Genomic DNA, 16,419 nt, shown 5'->3' with positions numbered 1-16,419 from the left:
CATGCATGCATGCAGTTTGAATCAAAATGTCATACAGCATTTGATATTCATTTAAGGGACCATGTCCAAATGAAACAAATCTCTTTATTCAAAACAACACAAAAGCAACTCTTGAAAAAACACTGAATTCCCTGACATTTTTGGTTAAAAGTAGCTGTTTCACACCCAACAGAAATGTAAAAATTACAGATAGGTTCAAAAAAGGTAATGAGTATTCACAAAATATATAGTTCTTATTAGTTTGACATTTCAGTGCCCAAAAACTTTAAAACATGAGAATACTTTCCATAACCACATCTTTGGTGAGCTCTAAAACAGACTGGACTTTGATAACCCCAACCAAACCAACTTGTAAATTGTAGCTGTAATTCCATTCATTTTTCATTGATACATACTTTTAATTAAATACAAAAAATCTTCCATTAAGTTACACAAATCTCATTTTATTTTCTGCACTTCCACCATCACCGTATATATTTGAACAGTAGTTTCACCTAAACATTTTCCAACCAACATGGTTGTACTGGCTACCTTGCTTGGTTAAGAGTGACATCATCCAGAGTGTAAAGGTGAATTACGGTGACCAAATGAAGTTCCTCACAACTGTAAACCAATTTGTGGAGTATCCCGATTGTCCATCCTTTTCCCGAAGTGTGCACTACTTCTCATCATGGATTTGAAAGCTTAGGATTTGTATAAGCTTTGGCTGGATGAAGTTTTATCCATTATTAAATCCATGAAGGAAAGGATTTCTCCCTTTAGGAGAAGGGTGGAAAATCAGGACACAGACCTAGAGCAGGGGAGTTACTCCTCCCTAGAGAGGGTGTACAGACGAGTCCTAGGGGTCAGCCTGGAGCGACAGCCCCTCAGTCTCCATCCCCATACTGAGGTTGTCCAGCAAGGCCACAAAGGGATGGTCCGAGCTGTGCTCCATGGCAGCGTAGATGAGGTAGAGGAGGCAAGTCAAGATGAGGAAGACCAGGATCTGGACCCACAGAGGCACCAGGCGGCACTCCACTGCCTGTCTCTGTAGGGTCATGGGACTGGCAGGGAAGTCTGGGTATTTAAACTGGACTGGTCGCCCCGCTGCACCCTTGATAGGCCTCCGACGGGTGGCACTGGAAGAAAGAGGAAAATTAGCCACATAAAAAGGTAGGCAAATAGTATGAGAATATGGAATCTATGTAGCCTCAGTAAGCAGAAACCAAAAAAGTCACTGGGACATAGCCTTATTTAACATGAGAGATGGCTACCTTAGTCTTCTTTATGTGTAGTGTTGTTTTATGGAAACTGGACTTACGCAATGCCAGTGCGTGTGGGTTCTGTCTCCGGGAACATCTCCATCAGGACATCTGTGACCGGCTCCTTAAGAAGAGAAACATATAGAGCCACAAATCAGACTGTCTGACCCAAACCAAAACAGATGAGAGGAAAGAGAAACGTCCACACTACCAGTGTCCTCACCATCTTAAATCAGATCAGGTGGAATGGCAAAGAGATAAAAGGTTAGGGGAAAGTCCTTATTGTGCAAGACCTTGGGTTCAAAGTCCTGAAGACACATTTTCCCCAAACCTTTTCTTAGTAAAACATTAAATTTAGGTATGAATGAACACTTTGTTTAAACCACTAGCTTGGTTGTATACATGAACAACCCAATCAAACTGACACAGTGACGGCAAAACCATTAACCGGATAATAAAGTATACAGTGTAGACCTGCATATACACCATAGCTCTACTGTATGAACTGTTGAAAGAGTGAAAAGATGGGAATGAATCTGAAAGACAAGTAAACAAGCTAATGTAAGTGCCTTGATATGCTGTTTGAAAAAGGAGGTATTTGGGGTGACGCAAGGTGATCGGTTAGTCATGGTATATTTGTCCACCATCGCCATGTCCTGCTAGAAGTGAGAAACAACTCATTAAATGTATACTCCACATCCCCCTCTACTCACACGCTCAGATAACCACAGCCCAGTGAATCACATCCACCCTGTAACCACCACCAACAACAGCTTGTCACTGATAAGATTACTGAAGTGTTTGTGAGTACTACTGACCCGGTGGGGCCTTGGCCAAGGTCCCGGAATATTGCTCCCATTGTGCTTCTGTGTTCTACTACTGGAGAGAGGGCTTCGACTCTCAATCTGTGGTTCCAGAGGAAAACGTAAATAAAGCATATCACTCATTGGTCATCACTTTTGTGGGATTAGATATTTAGGTTGTTGATGTGATCGTCAAGATTAGATAACAAAAACCAGATCAAAACAAACTTCCCTCTTCTACCATCTCAGTAATGCTGAAGCTCTGAGAAGAGGAATAGGAGGAATCATCACGACCGCCTCCCAAAGATACAGACGGAGGCTGTACCTGCATGGTTAAAAGTAAGACTGTTTTTCAGAGCCACAGCCAATAACAGGACATCCAAAAATATGCTCCAACAGCTTGCTTGATCCCTTAAGTTGTCCCTTAAAACCCAAAATATGCACCAGCTTTAGAGTGTGAGAAGAGAGCATACTGTGCAGATTCAAGAGGAAAATAATTGCAAGTAGAAGAGCAGAGATCCCATTCCCATTGAAGAGTTCAGTGAGTTTTTCTAAAAGAGTTACCACTGATCCTGTGGTATGTCCTAGCAGAGAGGATGTTCTGCTCAGCCCAACTCCATGCCCAGGGGTAACAGGCGATGGGGGCAACTGCCCCCGGTGCCCCCCCTCTGCTGTTATGGAAGACTCAGCCACATTCCCATGATTCCCTGCATTCCTCTTGGGATTGAATTCATAGCGGCCCGGAACTCTCCAAACCCACTGCCAGGTAGCATAATTATTATCCCATTACACAAAAGCATCACACTCCAGAAATAATTCCATCACCCATTTTAAATGTGTGAATAATTCATAAATAAGGGTGCTGGTGGTCTAAGTAGTTGACAGATTTACCATTCTGGACGATGGCATAAAACACTGATGATAATGATATTCAGCTTTTTTATTATTCAGAGAGTGTCGTTCCATCTGTTAAAAGTAAGGAATAACTGAGCTGAGAACAACTCCTAAAATATAACAACTTCTTTTGACATTGTGACTGAACAGTTTGCATTAGAACCCAGGCACAGAAATACCTAACTACTGTCACAAATTGGCACTGCAGGCAACATCTTTTCATTACTTGAGGACAACGACATAGCTGCATAGGAAATGTGCTATTCTTTGGTCAGGGTCTCAAAATAAGATCATAGTATGAATGCACTCACCTGTTCATTAGCATGCTGATATTCCTCCACTAATGAAACAGTCTCTGGTCTTCCTTGTTCTGAACCTACAGAATCAGAGGTAAACACATCCTTGTTTGAGGACACCGTTTTGTCATCCATTTTAGTATACAGAATCCACATCGGTGTCTGTATATCACAAATGGCAGTGACAAATCTGAATGATTATACCCCACTCTTCCTCCCCTTCTTCACTGTCAGAGTACTGGTCTGCATCTCCTGTGCCCCCGTTCTGTCTGGGCTGGGCAGGTTCTAGTAGCCTTTGCAGCTTCCTCTCATAGATAGACCTGGTGGTGGCTATCACAAACAGATCAATTTAAAACTAAAGACATTGTACAAAGTACCATATGGATATGTTTTATTAGCAAGTGCATACAGATCAAATACAGATATTAAAAGGAGGCAATTTTCAGTAGCTACATCAATTTTTGGACTACCCATTGATTTTTGAAGAATATAACTTCTAAATTCCTCATTACTTTAGTTCAACTATCTTACCCCATCAGAACCCAAAATATAAGCTTGTTTTACTCCAATGTTTGTAATCAAAGCAAACAAACACTGCATAGCCTCAAAACATGGTTAAAACTATCATTTTGATATCTTGGATGGTCAGTCCTTGCATCCATAGCTCGGTCTATGAATTTGAGAGTGGTAACATTTCTCCAGCCCCATCACTTAGCTTTTTTGTTTCAACTGCTGATTGCTGCTTTAATGTAACGTCTTTAATAAGTGTAGTCTTTAGTAGTCTCACCTACAATGGGTCCAGCTTCGACTCCATATTTGAGCAGTGTGGCCTTCAGTTCATCATCCGTAAGTCCACAGGGGTCGGTCATCTCTGGATCTTCCTTATTTTCTTCTTCCTGTGGGGACAGGAAATGACCAGGTACAGTGAGGGCAAATAAGTATTTGACCCCTCTGCAAAACATGACTTAGTACTTGGTGGCAAAACCCTTGTTGGCAATCACAGAGGTCAGACGTTTCTTGTAGTTGGCCACCAGGTTAGTACACATCTCAGGAGGGATTTTGACCCAATCCTTTTTGCAGATCTTCTCCAAGTCATTAAGGTTGAGGCTGACGTTTGGCAACTCGAACCTTCAGCTCCCTCCCCAGATTTTCTATGGGATTAAGGTCTGGAGACTGGCTAGGCCACTCCAGGACCTTAATGTGCTTCTTCTTGAGACACTCCTTTGTTGCCTTGGCCATGTGTTTTGGGTCATTGTCATGCTGGAATACCCATCCACGACCCATTTTCAATGCCCTGGCTGAGGGAAGGAGGTTCTCACCCAAGATTTGACGGTACATGGCCCTGTCCATCGTCCCTTTGATGCGGTGAAGTTGTCCTGTCCCCTTAGCAGAAAAACACCCCCAAAGCATAATGTTTCCACCTCCATGTTTGACGGTGGGGATGGTGTTCTTGGGGTCATAGGCAGCATTCCTCCTCCTCCAAACACGGCGAGTTGAGTTGATGCCAAAGAGCTCGATTTTGGTCTCATCTGACCACAACACTTTCACCCAGTTCTCCTCTGAATCATTCAGATGTTCATTGGCAAACTTCAGACGGGCCTGTATATGTGCTTTCTTGAGCAGGGGGACCTTGCGGGCGCTGCAGGATTTCAGTCCTTCACGGCGTAGTGTGTTACCAATTGTTTTCGTGGTGACTATGGTCCCAGCTGCCTTGAGATCATTGACAAGATCCTCCCGTGTAGTTCTGGGCTGATTCCTCACCGTTCTCATGATCATTGCAACTCCACGAGGTGAGAACTTGCATGGAGCCCCAGGCCGAGGGAGATTGACAGTTATTTTGTGTTTCTTCCATTTGCGAATAATCGCAGCAACTGTTGTCACCTTCTCACCAAGCTGCTTGGCGATGGTCTTGTAGCCCATTCCAGCCTTGTGTAGGTCTACAATCTTGTCCCTGACATCCTTGGAGAGCTCTTTGGTCTTGGCCATGGTGGAGAGTTTGGAATCTGATTGATTGATTGCTTCTGTGGACAGGTGTCTTTTATACAGGTAACAAGCTGAGATTAGGAGCACTCCCTTTAAGAGTGTGCTCCTAATCTCAGCTCGTTACCTGTATAAAAGACACCTGGGAGCCAGAAATCTCTCTGATTGAGAGAGGGTCAAATACTTATTTCCCTCATTAAAATGCAAATCAATTTCTAACATTTTTGACATGCGTTTTTCTGGATTTTGTTGTTGTTATTCTGTCTCTCACTGTTCCAATAAACCTACCATTAAAATTATAGACTGATCATTTCTTTGTCAGTGGGCAAACGTACAAAATCAGCAGGGGATCAAAAACTTTTTTCCCTCACTGTATGATGAAACACATGGAAATCCCTTGACACAAGTTTTACCATAACTGAGAAGTCTCTCTTAAAAATTCATTTCAGACCACTGAGCAGGACTAACTGGACAGGGTAAACACAGTCATGTTGATTATAATGCTAGACACAATCATGAATAATGAAAATAAGGACAATTGAATGGTGATCAAAACGTCAAGATAATAAGCTAGCTGTTACAGCAGAACATTAATAAATCAATACAAGAGAAAGTTGCACAAAGTGCTGGTTTTACAGCATTTCAAATTCCACCTCCTATACAGCTTCTATAGAAGTCACCCTGTTTTGTCTACAATGCAGCTTATACATAAGGCTTGGTGCTAGCCCTTATTCAGGAAATAATTCAGTGTTCATATACATTCATTGACAGGCTAGCTGACGTATTGTAAGTTGCAAAGACGACAAATCAGGTCCAGCCTTTGAAAGCATCAAGCATGAGTTCGAGCAGAACCGAGCCCATATACACTCACTGAACAGTTTATTAGATACACCACCCCGTTCACAAAATGTATCGCTCCTACAGACAGTGAGTCACGTGGCCATGGCTTGCTATATAAATCAGGCAGACGGGCATTGAGGCATTCAGTTACAGTTCGATTCAACGTTAGGAGTGACCTAAGCGACTTTGAGTGTAGTATGATCGTCGGTGCCAGGCGCGCCGGATCCAGTATCTCAGAAACAGCCGCCCTCCTGGGCTTTTCACGCACGACAGTGTCTAGGGCTTACTGAGAATGGTGCGATAAACAAAAAACATCCAGTCAGCGGCAGTCCTGTGAGCAGGAAACAGCTTGTTGATGAGAGAGGCCGAAGGAAAATGGCAAGAATCGTGCAAGCTAACAGGGGGGCCACAAACAGACAAATAACAGCACAGTACAACAGTGGTGTGCAGAACGGCACCTCGGAACGTACAACTCGTTGATCCTTGTCACGGATGGGCTATTGCAGCAGACGACCACACTGGGTTCCACTCCGATCAGCTAAAAACAAGAAGAAGCACCTCCAATGGGCATGTGATTACCAACACTGGACAATTGAGTGGAAAAACTTTGCCTGGAACATGACAGCGAGTTCAGTTTACTTGAGTGGCCTGCGCAGTCCCCAGACCTCAACCCAATAGAGCATCTTTGAGATGAGATGGAACAGGCTGTTCGCAGCATGAATGTACCGTCGTCCAATATGCAGCAACTGCGTGATGCCATCGCGTCAGCATGGACCAACATCCCTGTGGAATGTTTCAAACACCTAGTAGAATCCCCCTGAAAAATTCAGGCTGTTCTGGAGGCAAAGGTAGTTCCGACCCGGTACTAGATGGTTGGTGTACCTAATAAACTGATCAGTGAGTGTATATAAAACAGGTGTGAGAAGAAGTGATCAGCATGACTAATGTCCCTGTGGGCAATCCTTCTCTGCAATACATTCTCAAATGTAAATATAGAAATACAACCGTCTGGGGGGTAGTGCAGTAAAGCATTAAGCTCTACCTAAGTGTGAAACCACACTGAATGATGGCATGCCATTGGCAACCCAGTTCTGGAAGACAGCCACCCCCGACCCACTCCCCTCACCCCCTCCATGGGCCCCTCCCTGCAGTCCAGTCAGCTAGGCCAACTATATAGCTGACCTTGCAGAGTTCAGGGTATCAGTTGATATGGGGCTACAACAGCTGCATGCCACCCTGTGTGCACCCTTTACTTTAGGCAGTCACCCCGGGACAGTATCAATAACATGTTTAACTTAATTTACCAGAAGATCTGTCCCATAAACCATGAAATCGTTACTTAAACACTGCATACAACATTTTAGTATAGTACAGTATAGTATAGTAGTAGCTAAGCTAAAACCATTTGAACATACTTCGGTGAGCACATGACTGTAGCTCTCGAAAACACTTCTCCGTATGTTGGGTTTTCAGCCATTAAAAAGTCGCCACATTTGGCTCAGTGTAAACTACAATTCTGATGCTGGGTTTTAACGTTTAGAAATGTCAATAATCATCGCTTTTGAAGCGGTTTTCCAAAACATATGCTGATGTGTCCCTTATCTTTCATGTCAGCGAGAAATAATCTTTCAAATAAAAAAGATACACTTACTGTAGCAGTTTTGCACAGATCCATACACTGTGTGTGCCTCCAGTTGACGAACTACACTTCCTGCCCAGTTAGCTTACACACAGGTGTTCTTTGGCATGCTAGCTGGGCTGGGGAGTAACTGACTACATGTAATCAATTTTGGACAGGTAACTAGTAACTAACGGATTACATTTAGAAAGTAACCTACCCAACCCTGCACGCTAGATAGCTAATTAGCACATGTGGCTGTCTATGTCTTCAGTAAACACGCACTGTAACATGGAGATATGGACGTGTGGGAACACTGACCCTATAAAAGGTGTGTAGTAATTTACATTTTTTATGATATGAAAGATACGTTCCTTATGTTTCCAAAACACTACCGCAAGCGATGCGTGTTAATGTTTAGAGTAAGCTTCAGGGCTCTTAACAAAACTCCCCCGGTCAGAAGATACTATCGTCAATAGGCGCTAAAGTAGTTAGCGTCAATTAATGGGGTAATGACTCTGAAGAGGGGAGGGGGGACACAATAATAAACACTGATAAGTGTGCATATGGTTTTGATTGCTATTCCCAAATAGATTGAGGACTGGATATAGAAAGATCATTTGATCTAGATCAGAAGAACACAAATCTGCAACAATGTATATAAAATTGTGTTGGCTTGATCCTCAAGACTTGAGGAGCAGTAAAGCCATTCACTTACAAATAATTAGTTGTCCTATAGACATGACAGCTCTACTCACTATGGGCATTCGTTTTGGCTCTGTTCAAGTAAAATAACAGGCTAACTCCCAAACGACTCTTCGACCAAAATACTTACAAATCGACCTAGAACCATGAAAAAATTGCACATATTTAATATAAAGCCAAAAGGGTTGGCTACCATTATGTCCAATCGTGACATGCGCGTTCAAATACATTTATTTTTATTTTTTCTATGCACTTAAAATAAATCAGTGTGCACCAGATTGACACGCTCTCTCTACTATTTGTTTCTGCAGTGAGGATTCACCATCTTCAGAGAATTAGTTTGTAACTTATCTGCAGAAAAACTTTGTTTTTGAGTTGTGGTCATCTGTAGCTCAATTGGTAGAGGATGGCGCTTGTAACGCCAGGGTAGTGGGTTCGATCCCCGGGACCACCGATACGTAAAAATGTATGCGCACATGACTAAGTCGCTTTGGATAAAAGCGTCTGCTAAATGGCATATTATTATTTAAAAAACAGTAGTAGCAATATGCAAATCAGGGAGCCAAATTAACGGCTTTTTCACTGATGCCATTCGGTCCCATGTTCACCAAAAAGAGCCGTTCGTTCGCGAACGACCCATCAGTACTACTCACACAGTCCTGGCTGTCTTGTATTTCCACAACATCTTGCTGGTCATCTTCCTCATCGCTAGAGAAATCTGCAACATTTTTCTGACTGATGTGTTTCAAATATAGTTCCACGTAGACTTGCTTCTTGTTCTCTGCCGCAGGTAGTGTGACATTGTGGGCTATCAACTCCGACTTCAGTCTTGGCTTGGAGAACTGAGCGGGGTCTTCTACAAACACCGGCATGTCACGCGTTGAGGGACCGACCAAAAAAAGCCAAAGCAAGCAATATGCCAACTTGTTTACAAGCTACTCAAGTAGACAGACGGGCCAATGTCAATGATCCAGCAATGGGTTGCTAGCTAGCTACCCTGCTGGTAAGCAAACTACACACTCGGCCAAAAGAACAGGTGCTGCCTGGAAGGGGGTAGTGGGCACTAGTCACTTGATATGCCAGCTAAGACAGTCAAGCAAGCAGCTCAGCTGCAACAGTAGAAGGAGCAAGCTGCATGATTAGCTATCTAAGCTAATTTAATCAGTGAGCATAGTCATGATTCGCTGGCTTCGTGGCATTTAACGTTGATAGTATTAAATGACTTTAATTGTTGATACTGTTTCATGCTTAATTTAGAGCTTATTAAAGTTGTACATTTTTTTAATTAGCTGGTACACGGACGCGGTCTTGGTCGTCTGATGTTGTTGTTCTGATTTGGCGCCAAATTACCTGCACAGCATCTTGATTGGACGCTTTTCACATCACGCTTGCTTTTACAAACGTCAAGTCACCTTGACTAGGCTACTTTTACATGTGAGGCTGGATGGGGCATCATTTGGGGAAGAAGGTATATTTAATTTCCACACATTGGGGCCAAAATTAAGAAAACAAGCATCTACTTGACCAGGTTTGGGCTATTGGTATAAACAATAAGATATCGAGATGTTTCATTCTCAGCATAAACCTTACATGCCGATACCTATGAGTCCACAGCAGCCACCTAACGTTACACAGATAGGGCTCTACATGTGCAAAGCAAAGTGCCCCTTTGGGTGGTGGTATAATTTCATTTTTTTGTCACTGCTGTTCGGAACCCACTGCACGCAAGTCGTTGTGAGTGAAGTTCGCCACCCCGTCCGTTGGCTGCGCCTGTCGAGCTGCCCTATACAGAGCTCGCGCGCGCCGGGTTGCGCCTTTTCCCCCAGTCTGCCCTGTATGGAGATTGCACGCGCTCGGTATCCAAACATGCATGGCTTGAGGGATTCGGTCACCGGTCGAGTGTGTGTAGCTTGCTACATGGTTTAAATATCAACAGTACTGCCACAGTAGCATAACATTTGATTAACACTTGATAACACTTGATTTAGCCTAAATCATCATCAATATTAGGTCTGGTTGGCTGATACACGCAGCAGAGAGAGGCAGAAAAAAACAGACTGGTAGCTAACCACCATACTAAAATACTGTATCCACACAAGCCACTAGCCAGCCAGCCATATATCATGAGTTAAAAGATTAATAATATTACACTGAACAAAAATATAAACGCAACATGTAAAGTGTTGGTCCCATGTTTCATGAGCTGAAATAAAAAATCCCAGACATTTTCCATACGCATAAAAAGCTAATTTCTCTCAAATGTTGTGCACAAATTTGTTTACATCACTGTTAGTGAGCATTTCTCATTTGCCAAGATAATCCATCCACCTGACAGTTGTGGCATATCAAGAAGCTGATTAAACAGCATGATCATTACACGGGTGCACCTTGTGCTGGGGACACTATAAGGCCACTTTAAAATGTGCAGTTTTGTCACACAACACAAGTTTTGAGGGAGCGTGCAATTGGCATGCTGACTGCAGGAATGTTCACCAGGGTTGTTGCCAGTGAATTGAATGTTAATTTCTCTACCATAAGCTGCCTCCAACGTCGTTTTAGAGAATTTTCCAGTGCGTCCAACCGGCCTCACAACCGCAGACCACATGTAACCACGCCAGCCCAGGACCTCCACATCCGGCTTCTTCCCCTGCGGGATCGTCTGAGGGGGTAAATTGTTGCACTTTGCATTTAGATTTTTGTTCAGTATATATTATGAAGTTATTATTTGATACGAGCGTTGAAGATAAATCACAAGCAGTAAAATAAATCGAGCTAGTTAACTAGCAGATTTACATCAATCATCAACATCAATGATCAGCTGATAGCCCACCCTCTTTTCCAGATGATTCCAGATGCACCTTTTTTTCTAAGAGTGTATGTTATTAATTTGAGATATGAATTATGAACGTTTTTTTTTTTTTATCAAGTGGGGGGGATGTCCTTTTTTCATTTTGATCACTTGTATGGAATTACTTTTGTGCCTTTAATATAAAGTAAACCTTATGAATTCGAGAACAAAGTTCTTATAAAGGCTAACAAAAATAATTATATTGAAAGTAAAACATTAACCCGAAAATATTGAGCGCAAAATAAATAATATTGCAAGGAAATAATTTTGAAAGGCAAGAACAAATGAATTGTAAATTAATGCAAAACATTTTTTTAAGTGAAACATTTTAAATGATAATGCAATTGCAATGAAATGCTTCCCTCATTGCCTGCTATTTTCTCTTCTTCGGTTACGTTACCCTGCCCTTTGCTTTCGCTGCCTTTTTTTGCGTTTGCAAAGTTTTTGCACATTCATTCTGTGTTGGCAGGGTTTAGACTAGGTTGAAGATGGAAAGTGTATAAAAAAAGCTTGATTGTTTTTGATTTATTTAACTTTTCAATTTCGGATTAAAAGGGCTCATTGGCTACTAGCTAGCTAGCTTGTTACCTTTACAACAAGGAGGACATCGGGAAACACTCTTAGGTAAGTTTCTCTTGAGTCTTGTAATTTCACATTTAGAAGATGCATATAAACAATTAGCTAGCTAACAAGCATGGTTATATAATTTCTATCACAGCCAGAAAGCAAGATATGATGCACTGAAGTTACTCTAGTGGTATATGGCTATTCAAGAATAAGGGCATTACTAGGGGACTCCAGTGCTGTATGGCCTTGGGTTCTCCAGAGCTAGGGCACTACTATCTGAAAGATTTTCATTAGAGTACACTATACAGTGTGCATGTACTATAGACAATTTTGTTTTGCATTTGTTTCTTTTTTTGTGGCCCTTACACTGGCTGTGTGTGTGTCCATCTGTCTGTCCTGCCTGTCTGCCTGTTTAGGTTTTCCAGATGTGGCTGGAAGAGAGTGGTGGTAGACAACAGTGGAGGGCATCTTCACTAAGTAGTGAGCACATGTAGATTATCCTCATGGAGTTAATCTATACCAGCTGATAGCAGGTATCCTATATTAGGTAGGCCTAATACTACTTGGATGAATAGGTGGAGGTTGCAAGCATAGAGGTAGATGATGTCTACAGTATCTAACTATATGGTTGCAAGTCATTACAAGTCATTACTTGGCACTGATATTCCTCATCGGCAGTATCAATATGAGTTTGACCTGAAAGTAATGTTATTGCGTGAGTTGCATCCCAATTCTCCACCATTCTCCCAAAGTGTGCACTTGCATACTTTCTTATATATACAGTGTGTGGGGATCTATTTTCTCATAACTGGAGGGATGAATAGGTTAGAAGGAATGCATTAATGATTAAAGCATAAAAGGTTTGTACTGTACTGATATGAATTGTTTCACATAACAAGCTGTGATTCATGTGAGGAACGTTAGGGGGTAGGATGAGATAAGACTTGTATTTCTTACAGATAAGACTTGTATTTCTTACAGATACGAACACTGCCTCTTTGTTGTCTGTGAACCGTTGTCTGTGAACCGTCATTGAACGTAGGTACTTAGGGTACAGTGAAACGGTGTCTTTTGGGTGCTGACTCTACAGGTTGTTATGATAAAAACGTATGCCTGGCAACAGTGTGCAACAGTGGAGCGCCAAGGGGCTGGGACCAGCCGGTGCACCAACGGATTGGCTGAGTAAGTCTAAACCACGCTCAGTCTCTACTCTGATAGGCCCAGCAGGGAGCGGGAACTATCTCTGTCAGAGTATTTTAAGAAGAACTCATAACAATGGATCAGTTCTCTGTCTGCCCTGCGTGGTATTTCAGTGAGCCCATATACGAACCAACATACTTATCATACATACATTTTGCATATAATAAATTTAGCTTGGATTGAATATCTCTTGATTTTCTCTTATTCCAAAACCAGATTTGAATTACGCAATTTCTAACAAGTGCCTTCGGAAAGTATTCAGACCCCTTGGCTTTTTCCACATTTTGTTAGGTGAAAGCCTTATTCTAAAATTGATTAAATTGTTTTTTCCCCTCATCAATCTACACACAATACACCATAATGACAAAGCAAAAACAGGATTTTAGAAAGTTTTGCTAATAAAATAATTGATTGAAAAAACGGAAATATCACATTTATATAAGTATTCAGACCCTTTCCTCAGTACTTTCTTGAAGCACCTTTGGTAGCGATTACAGCCTCGAGTCTTCTTGGGTATGACGCTACAAGCTTGGCACACCTGTATTTGGGGAGTTTCTTCCATTCTTCCCTGCAGATCCTCTCAAGCTCTGTCAGGTTTGATGGGGAGCGTTGCTGCACAGCTATTTTCAGGTCTCTCCAGAGATGTTAGATCAGTTCAAGTCCAGGCTCTGGCTGGGCCACTCAAGGACATTCAGAGACTTGTCCCGAAGCCACTTCTGCATTGTCTTGGCTGTGTGCTTAGGGTCCTTGTCCTGTTAGAAGGTGAACCTTCGCCCCAGTCTGAGGTCCTGAGCGCACTGGAGCAGGTTCTCATCAAGAATCTCTCGGTACTTTGCTCCGTTCATCTTTGCCTCGATCCTGACTAGTCGCCCAGTCCTTGCTGCTGAAAAACATCCCCACAGCATGATGCTGCCACCACCATGCTTCACCGTAGGGATGGTGCCAGGTTTCCTCCAGATGTGACGCTTGGCATTCAGGCCAAAGAGTTCAATCTTGGTTTCATCAGACCAGATAATCTTGTTTCTCATGGTCTGAGAGTCTATAGGTGCCTTTTGGCAAACTCCAAGCGGGCAGTCATGTGCTTTTTTACTGAGGAGTGGCTTCTGTCTGGCCACTCTATCATAAAGGCCTGATTGGTGGATGTCACGAGAATTTCTATCTCTAATTCAACCTAAGCTTGAATCATTACCAGAGGTTGTAAGGCTCTGCTTTTAATCATAAATGATTCAAGGTCCACAACCAGCAAGAATGATCTGTATTTTTATTCATGGAGAGCTCTGGCGCCAAAACCCATACACTCCTGTTTTATACCCCTTGACACACAAAGGCACTTTGCTCCGCCCACCTTTAGGAGGCTTTTTTTAACCCGTTTTCTCAGTCCCCTTCACCCTGGAATGTTTAGTCCCGCCCCCCTCTGTTAGTGGGTTGTCACTACATTATAACTCTAACACCATTCACACATTTATACTGTATTTGGGGTGAAATCCTTTAGTCATTATTCTTAAAATACAAATTAATCTAACAATCCACCCCTTTGACTAAATGATTTCACATTCAGGATAAATGTATTTTACAAGCATGATTAATCTCAGAGATTACGTCAGAACTAATAAACATTTCATCCAATTGCGGTCTTTCGGGGTCCAAATCCTCATCATCCACCAAGCCTGGAGGATCGTTTTTTCACATTCCCCTGGTCAGAGTCCGGAGTCAGTCCATCTCTCATCATTGTTTAGATACTGCATTTCACCAACGCCTGACTCACCAATCCTCGGACACAGGGAACAAGACAACAACCACATAATACAAGAATACCCATACAAACACTGACCGCTCCTAAGATGGTGGCTGCTATGGTTTTCCATTGACCAAACATTTCATCAAACCACCCTATCCACGATGTACTAACTTCTGAGTTCTCAGTTCATTCTTCACTTAGTGCAGTTAATTCTGTAAGAGCTCTGGTGACTGTCCCATCCAGTGTGATGTTGTTAGGGATAAATGTGCAACAATGGCTTATCATTCTATAGACACCGGCCCTTTCTGCCTGATCTAGAACCAACCTCTACTAAGTTATGAGCGGGATGGCGGATAATCGCTCGGAGATCCCCTTTACTGCATCTCTAGTCTGGTTAATAAATCGTTGTTGGTTGTAATAGATATAATTTATCCAATCCACATTCTTGTTTATTGTCACCCACCAGAAAAATGTTGTGGTAAAACCCTCCCATATTTGATTCATAGCTTTGTATTCGTCTGGAACATTTCCTTCCTGACCTATATTTCTCCTCCTCCTGATTATTCTTCCTGTCACTGGTCTTTGATGACTAATTCTTACAGGTTTGGACCAACAATACTGGTGCACAAGTACCCACCCATCCTTCTGGTAATGTCTGTCGAATGCTCCCTTTGTTAGTACATGCCCACCACACATCAGTCAGAGGGATGGTAAGGTTCATAATTTTTCCCCTCCCTTCCTTATCTAAATCAGTAACATTAATTATCTCCTTACAGCCATCAAAATCACCCAAGTTACGGGTGCCATTTCTATGTCTGTAACACTGGTATTCGCCAGGAGTTAAAGTGAATCCAGGTGGGCTGGCCGAGTATGTCAACTTTGCCAGCCCAATCCCTGTGCAATTGGGCTCTTTTTGATTGGACCCCAGGTCTAATACACAGGGAAACATTGCCTTTGGCATTGGGGCGGTCAACATTGTCGGTCGCCCAATGGAGCATACATAACAATTGGTCTCCCCAAGGCCCTAGTGGTGTACTTCATCCACTTTAACCAGAGATTCTCATCAGGGACCCCCTCCACTTCCCCTTGGTTCCATTCTTGGAGGAGAAAATCTTTCATAGTGGACGGGTTAGTCGAATTGACTCCGTCATCCCTTGACTGATCTACTCGGTCTATTGCTATTAATGGATTAATGACAGTACCTGTGCCCTCCATATCTTTTGACTCCATCAAATGTAATCTTAGACAAGTATCCCGTCCGTATTCATCCGCGCAAGCCCAGTAAGTTATTTTCATGTCCTCTTTAGTGACCTTTACTATTGTTACTACCATCTCCATGGGGATGTCGTTATACCTTCTTATCCTCCATCTGGACGTCCAGCCCCCCCCGTCTCATCTCTCCGTCCCCCAGTATGTCTAAATACCTGAGCCCAGGAACAATCCGCCGAGGGAGCTGAACATAAATACAATGGGATCTTATAATCCCACGTTGCTTGCTTATCCGTCCTGATAAGATCCCTAATCCAAATTTTGAATCTTACTCCCCACCCTTCTCTGACTCCTATTTTGTAGATCACTCGTCCTTGACGGTCAGTATGTCGGGTCGCTTCCCTTTTATTTCTTAATAATGGGAAGGCCATAGCGTAATTGGTGCGAGGTGGTGGTGGATCTTGACATACCAAGACTATT

The 16,419-nt window shown here is 42.6% G+C and overlaps 1 protein-coding gene across 8 annotated transcripts in view; it reads right to left on the bottom strand.

Moving 5' to 3' along the window:
- Positions 1-64: 64 nt before the first annotated feature.
- The window catches only part of LOC121545644 (lamina-associated polypeptide 2, isoforms beta/gamma), a 43,721-nt gene continuing 27,366 nt past the window's right edge, over positions 65-16,419 (bottom strand). The window contains exons 1-10 of one of the 8 annotated variants that reach the window (XM_041856359.2): positions 9,031-9,680; positions 4,022-4,130; positions 3,439-3,564; positions 3,250-3,314; positions 2,936-3,010; positions 2,609-2,803; positions 2,277-2,369; positions 2,060-2,146; positions 1,301-1,365; positions 65-1,118 (exon numbers count right to left, since the gene is read on the bottom strand). In XM_041856359.2, the coding sequence (XP_041712293.1) occupies positions 839-1,118; positions 1,301-1,365; positions 2,060-2,146; positions 2,277-2,369; positions 2,609-2,803; positions 2,936-3,010; positions 3,250-3,314; positions 3,439-3,564; positions 4,022-4,130; positions 9,031-9,249 (1,314 nt within the window). In that variant the 5' untranslated portion in view covers positions 9,250-9,680 and the 3' untranslated portion in view covers positions 65-838. Of the gene's footprint in view, positions 1,119-1,300; positions 1,366-2,059; positions 2,147-2,276; positions 2,370-2,608; positions 2,804-2,935; positions 3,011-3,249; positions 3,315-3,438; positions 3,565-4,021; positions 4,131-7,705; positions 8,764-9,030; positions 9,681-16,419 lie in introns of those variants that run through there. The other 7 variants (XM_041856360.2, XM_041856363.2, XM_041856364.2 and 4 more) reach the window with 7 other exon arrangements.

This window comes from Coregonus clupeaformis, chromosome 30 (genome assembly GCF_020615455.1).
Source record: "Coregonus clupeaformis isolate EN_2021a chromosome 30, ASM2061545v1, whole genome shotgun sequence".
Classification (NCBI taxonomy): Eukaryota; Metazoa; Chordata; class Actinopteri; order Salmoniformes; family Salmonidae; genus Coregonus; species Coregonus clupeaformis.
Note: the sequence above shows the minus strand (reverse complement) of the source record. Positions and strands in the feature narration are given on the sequence as shown.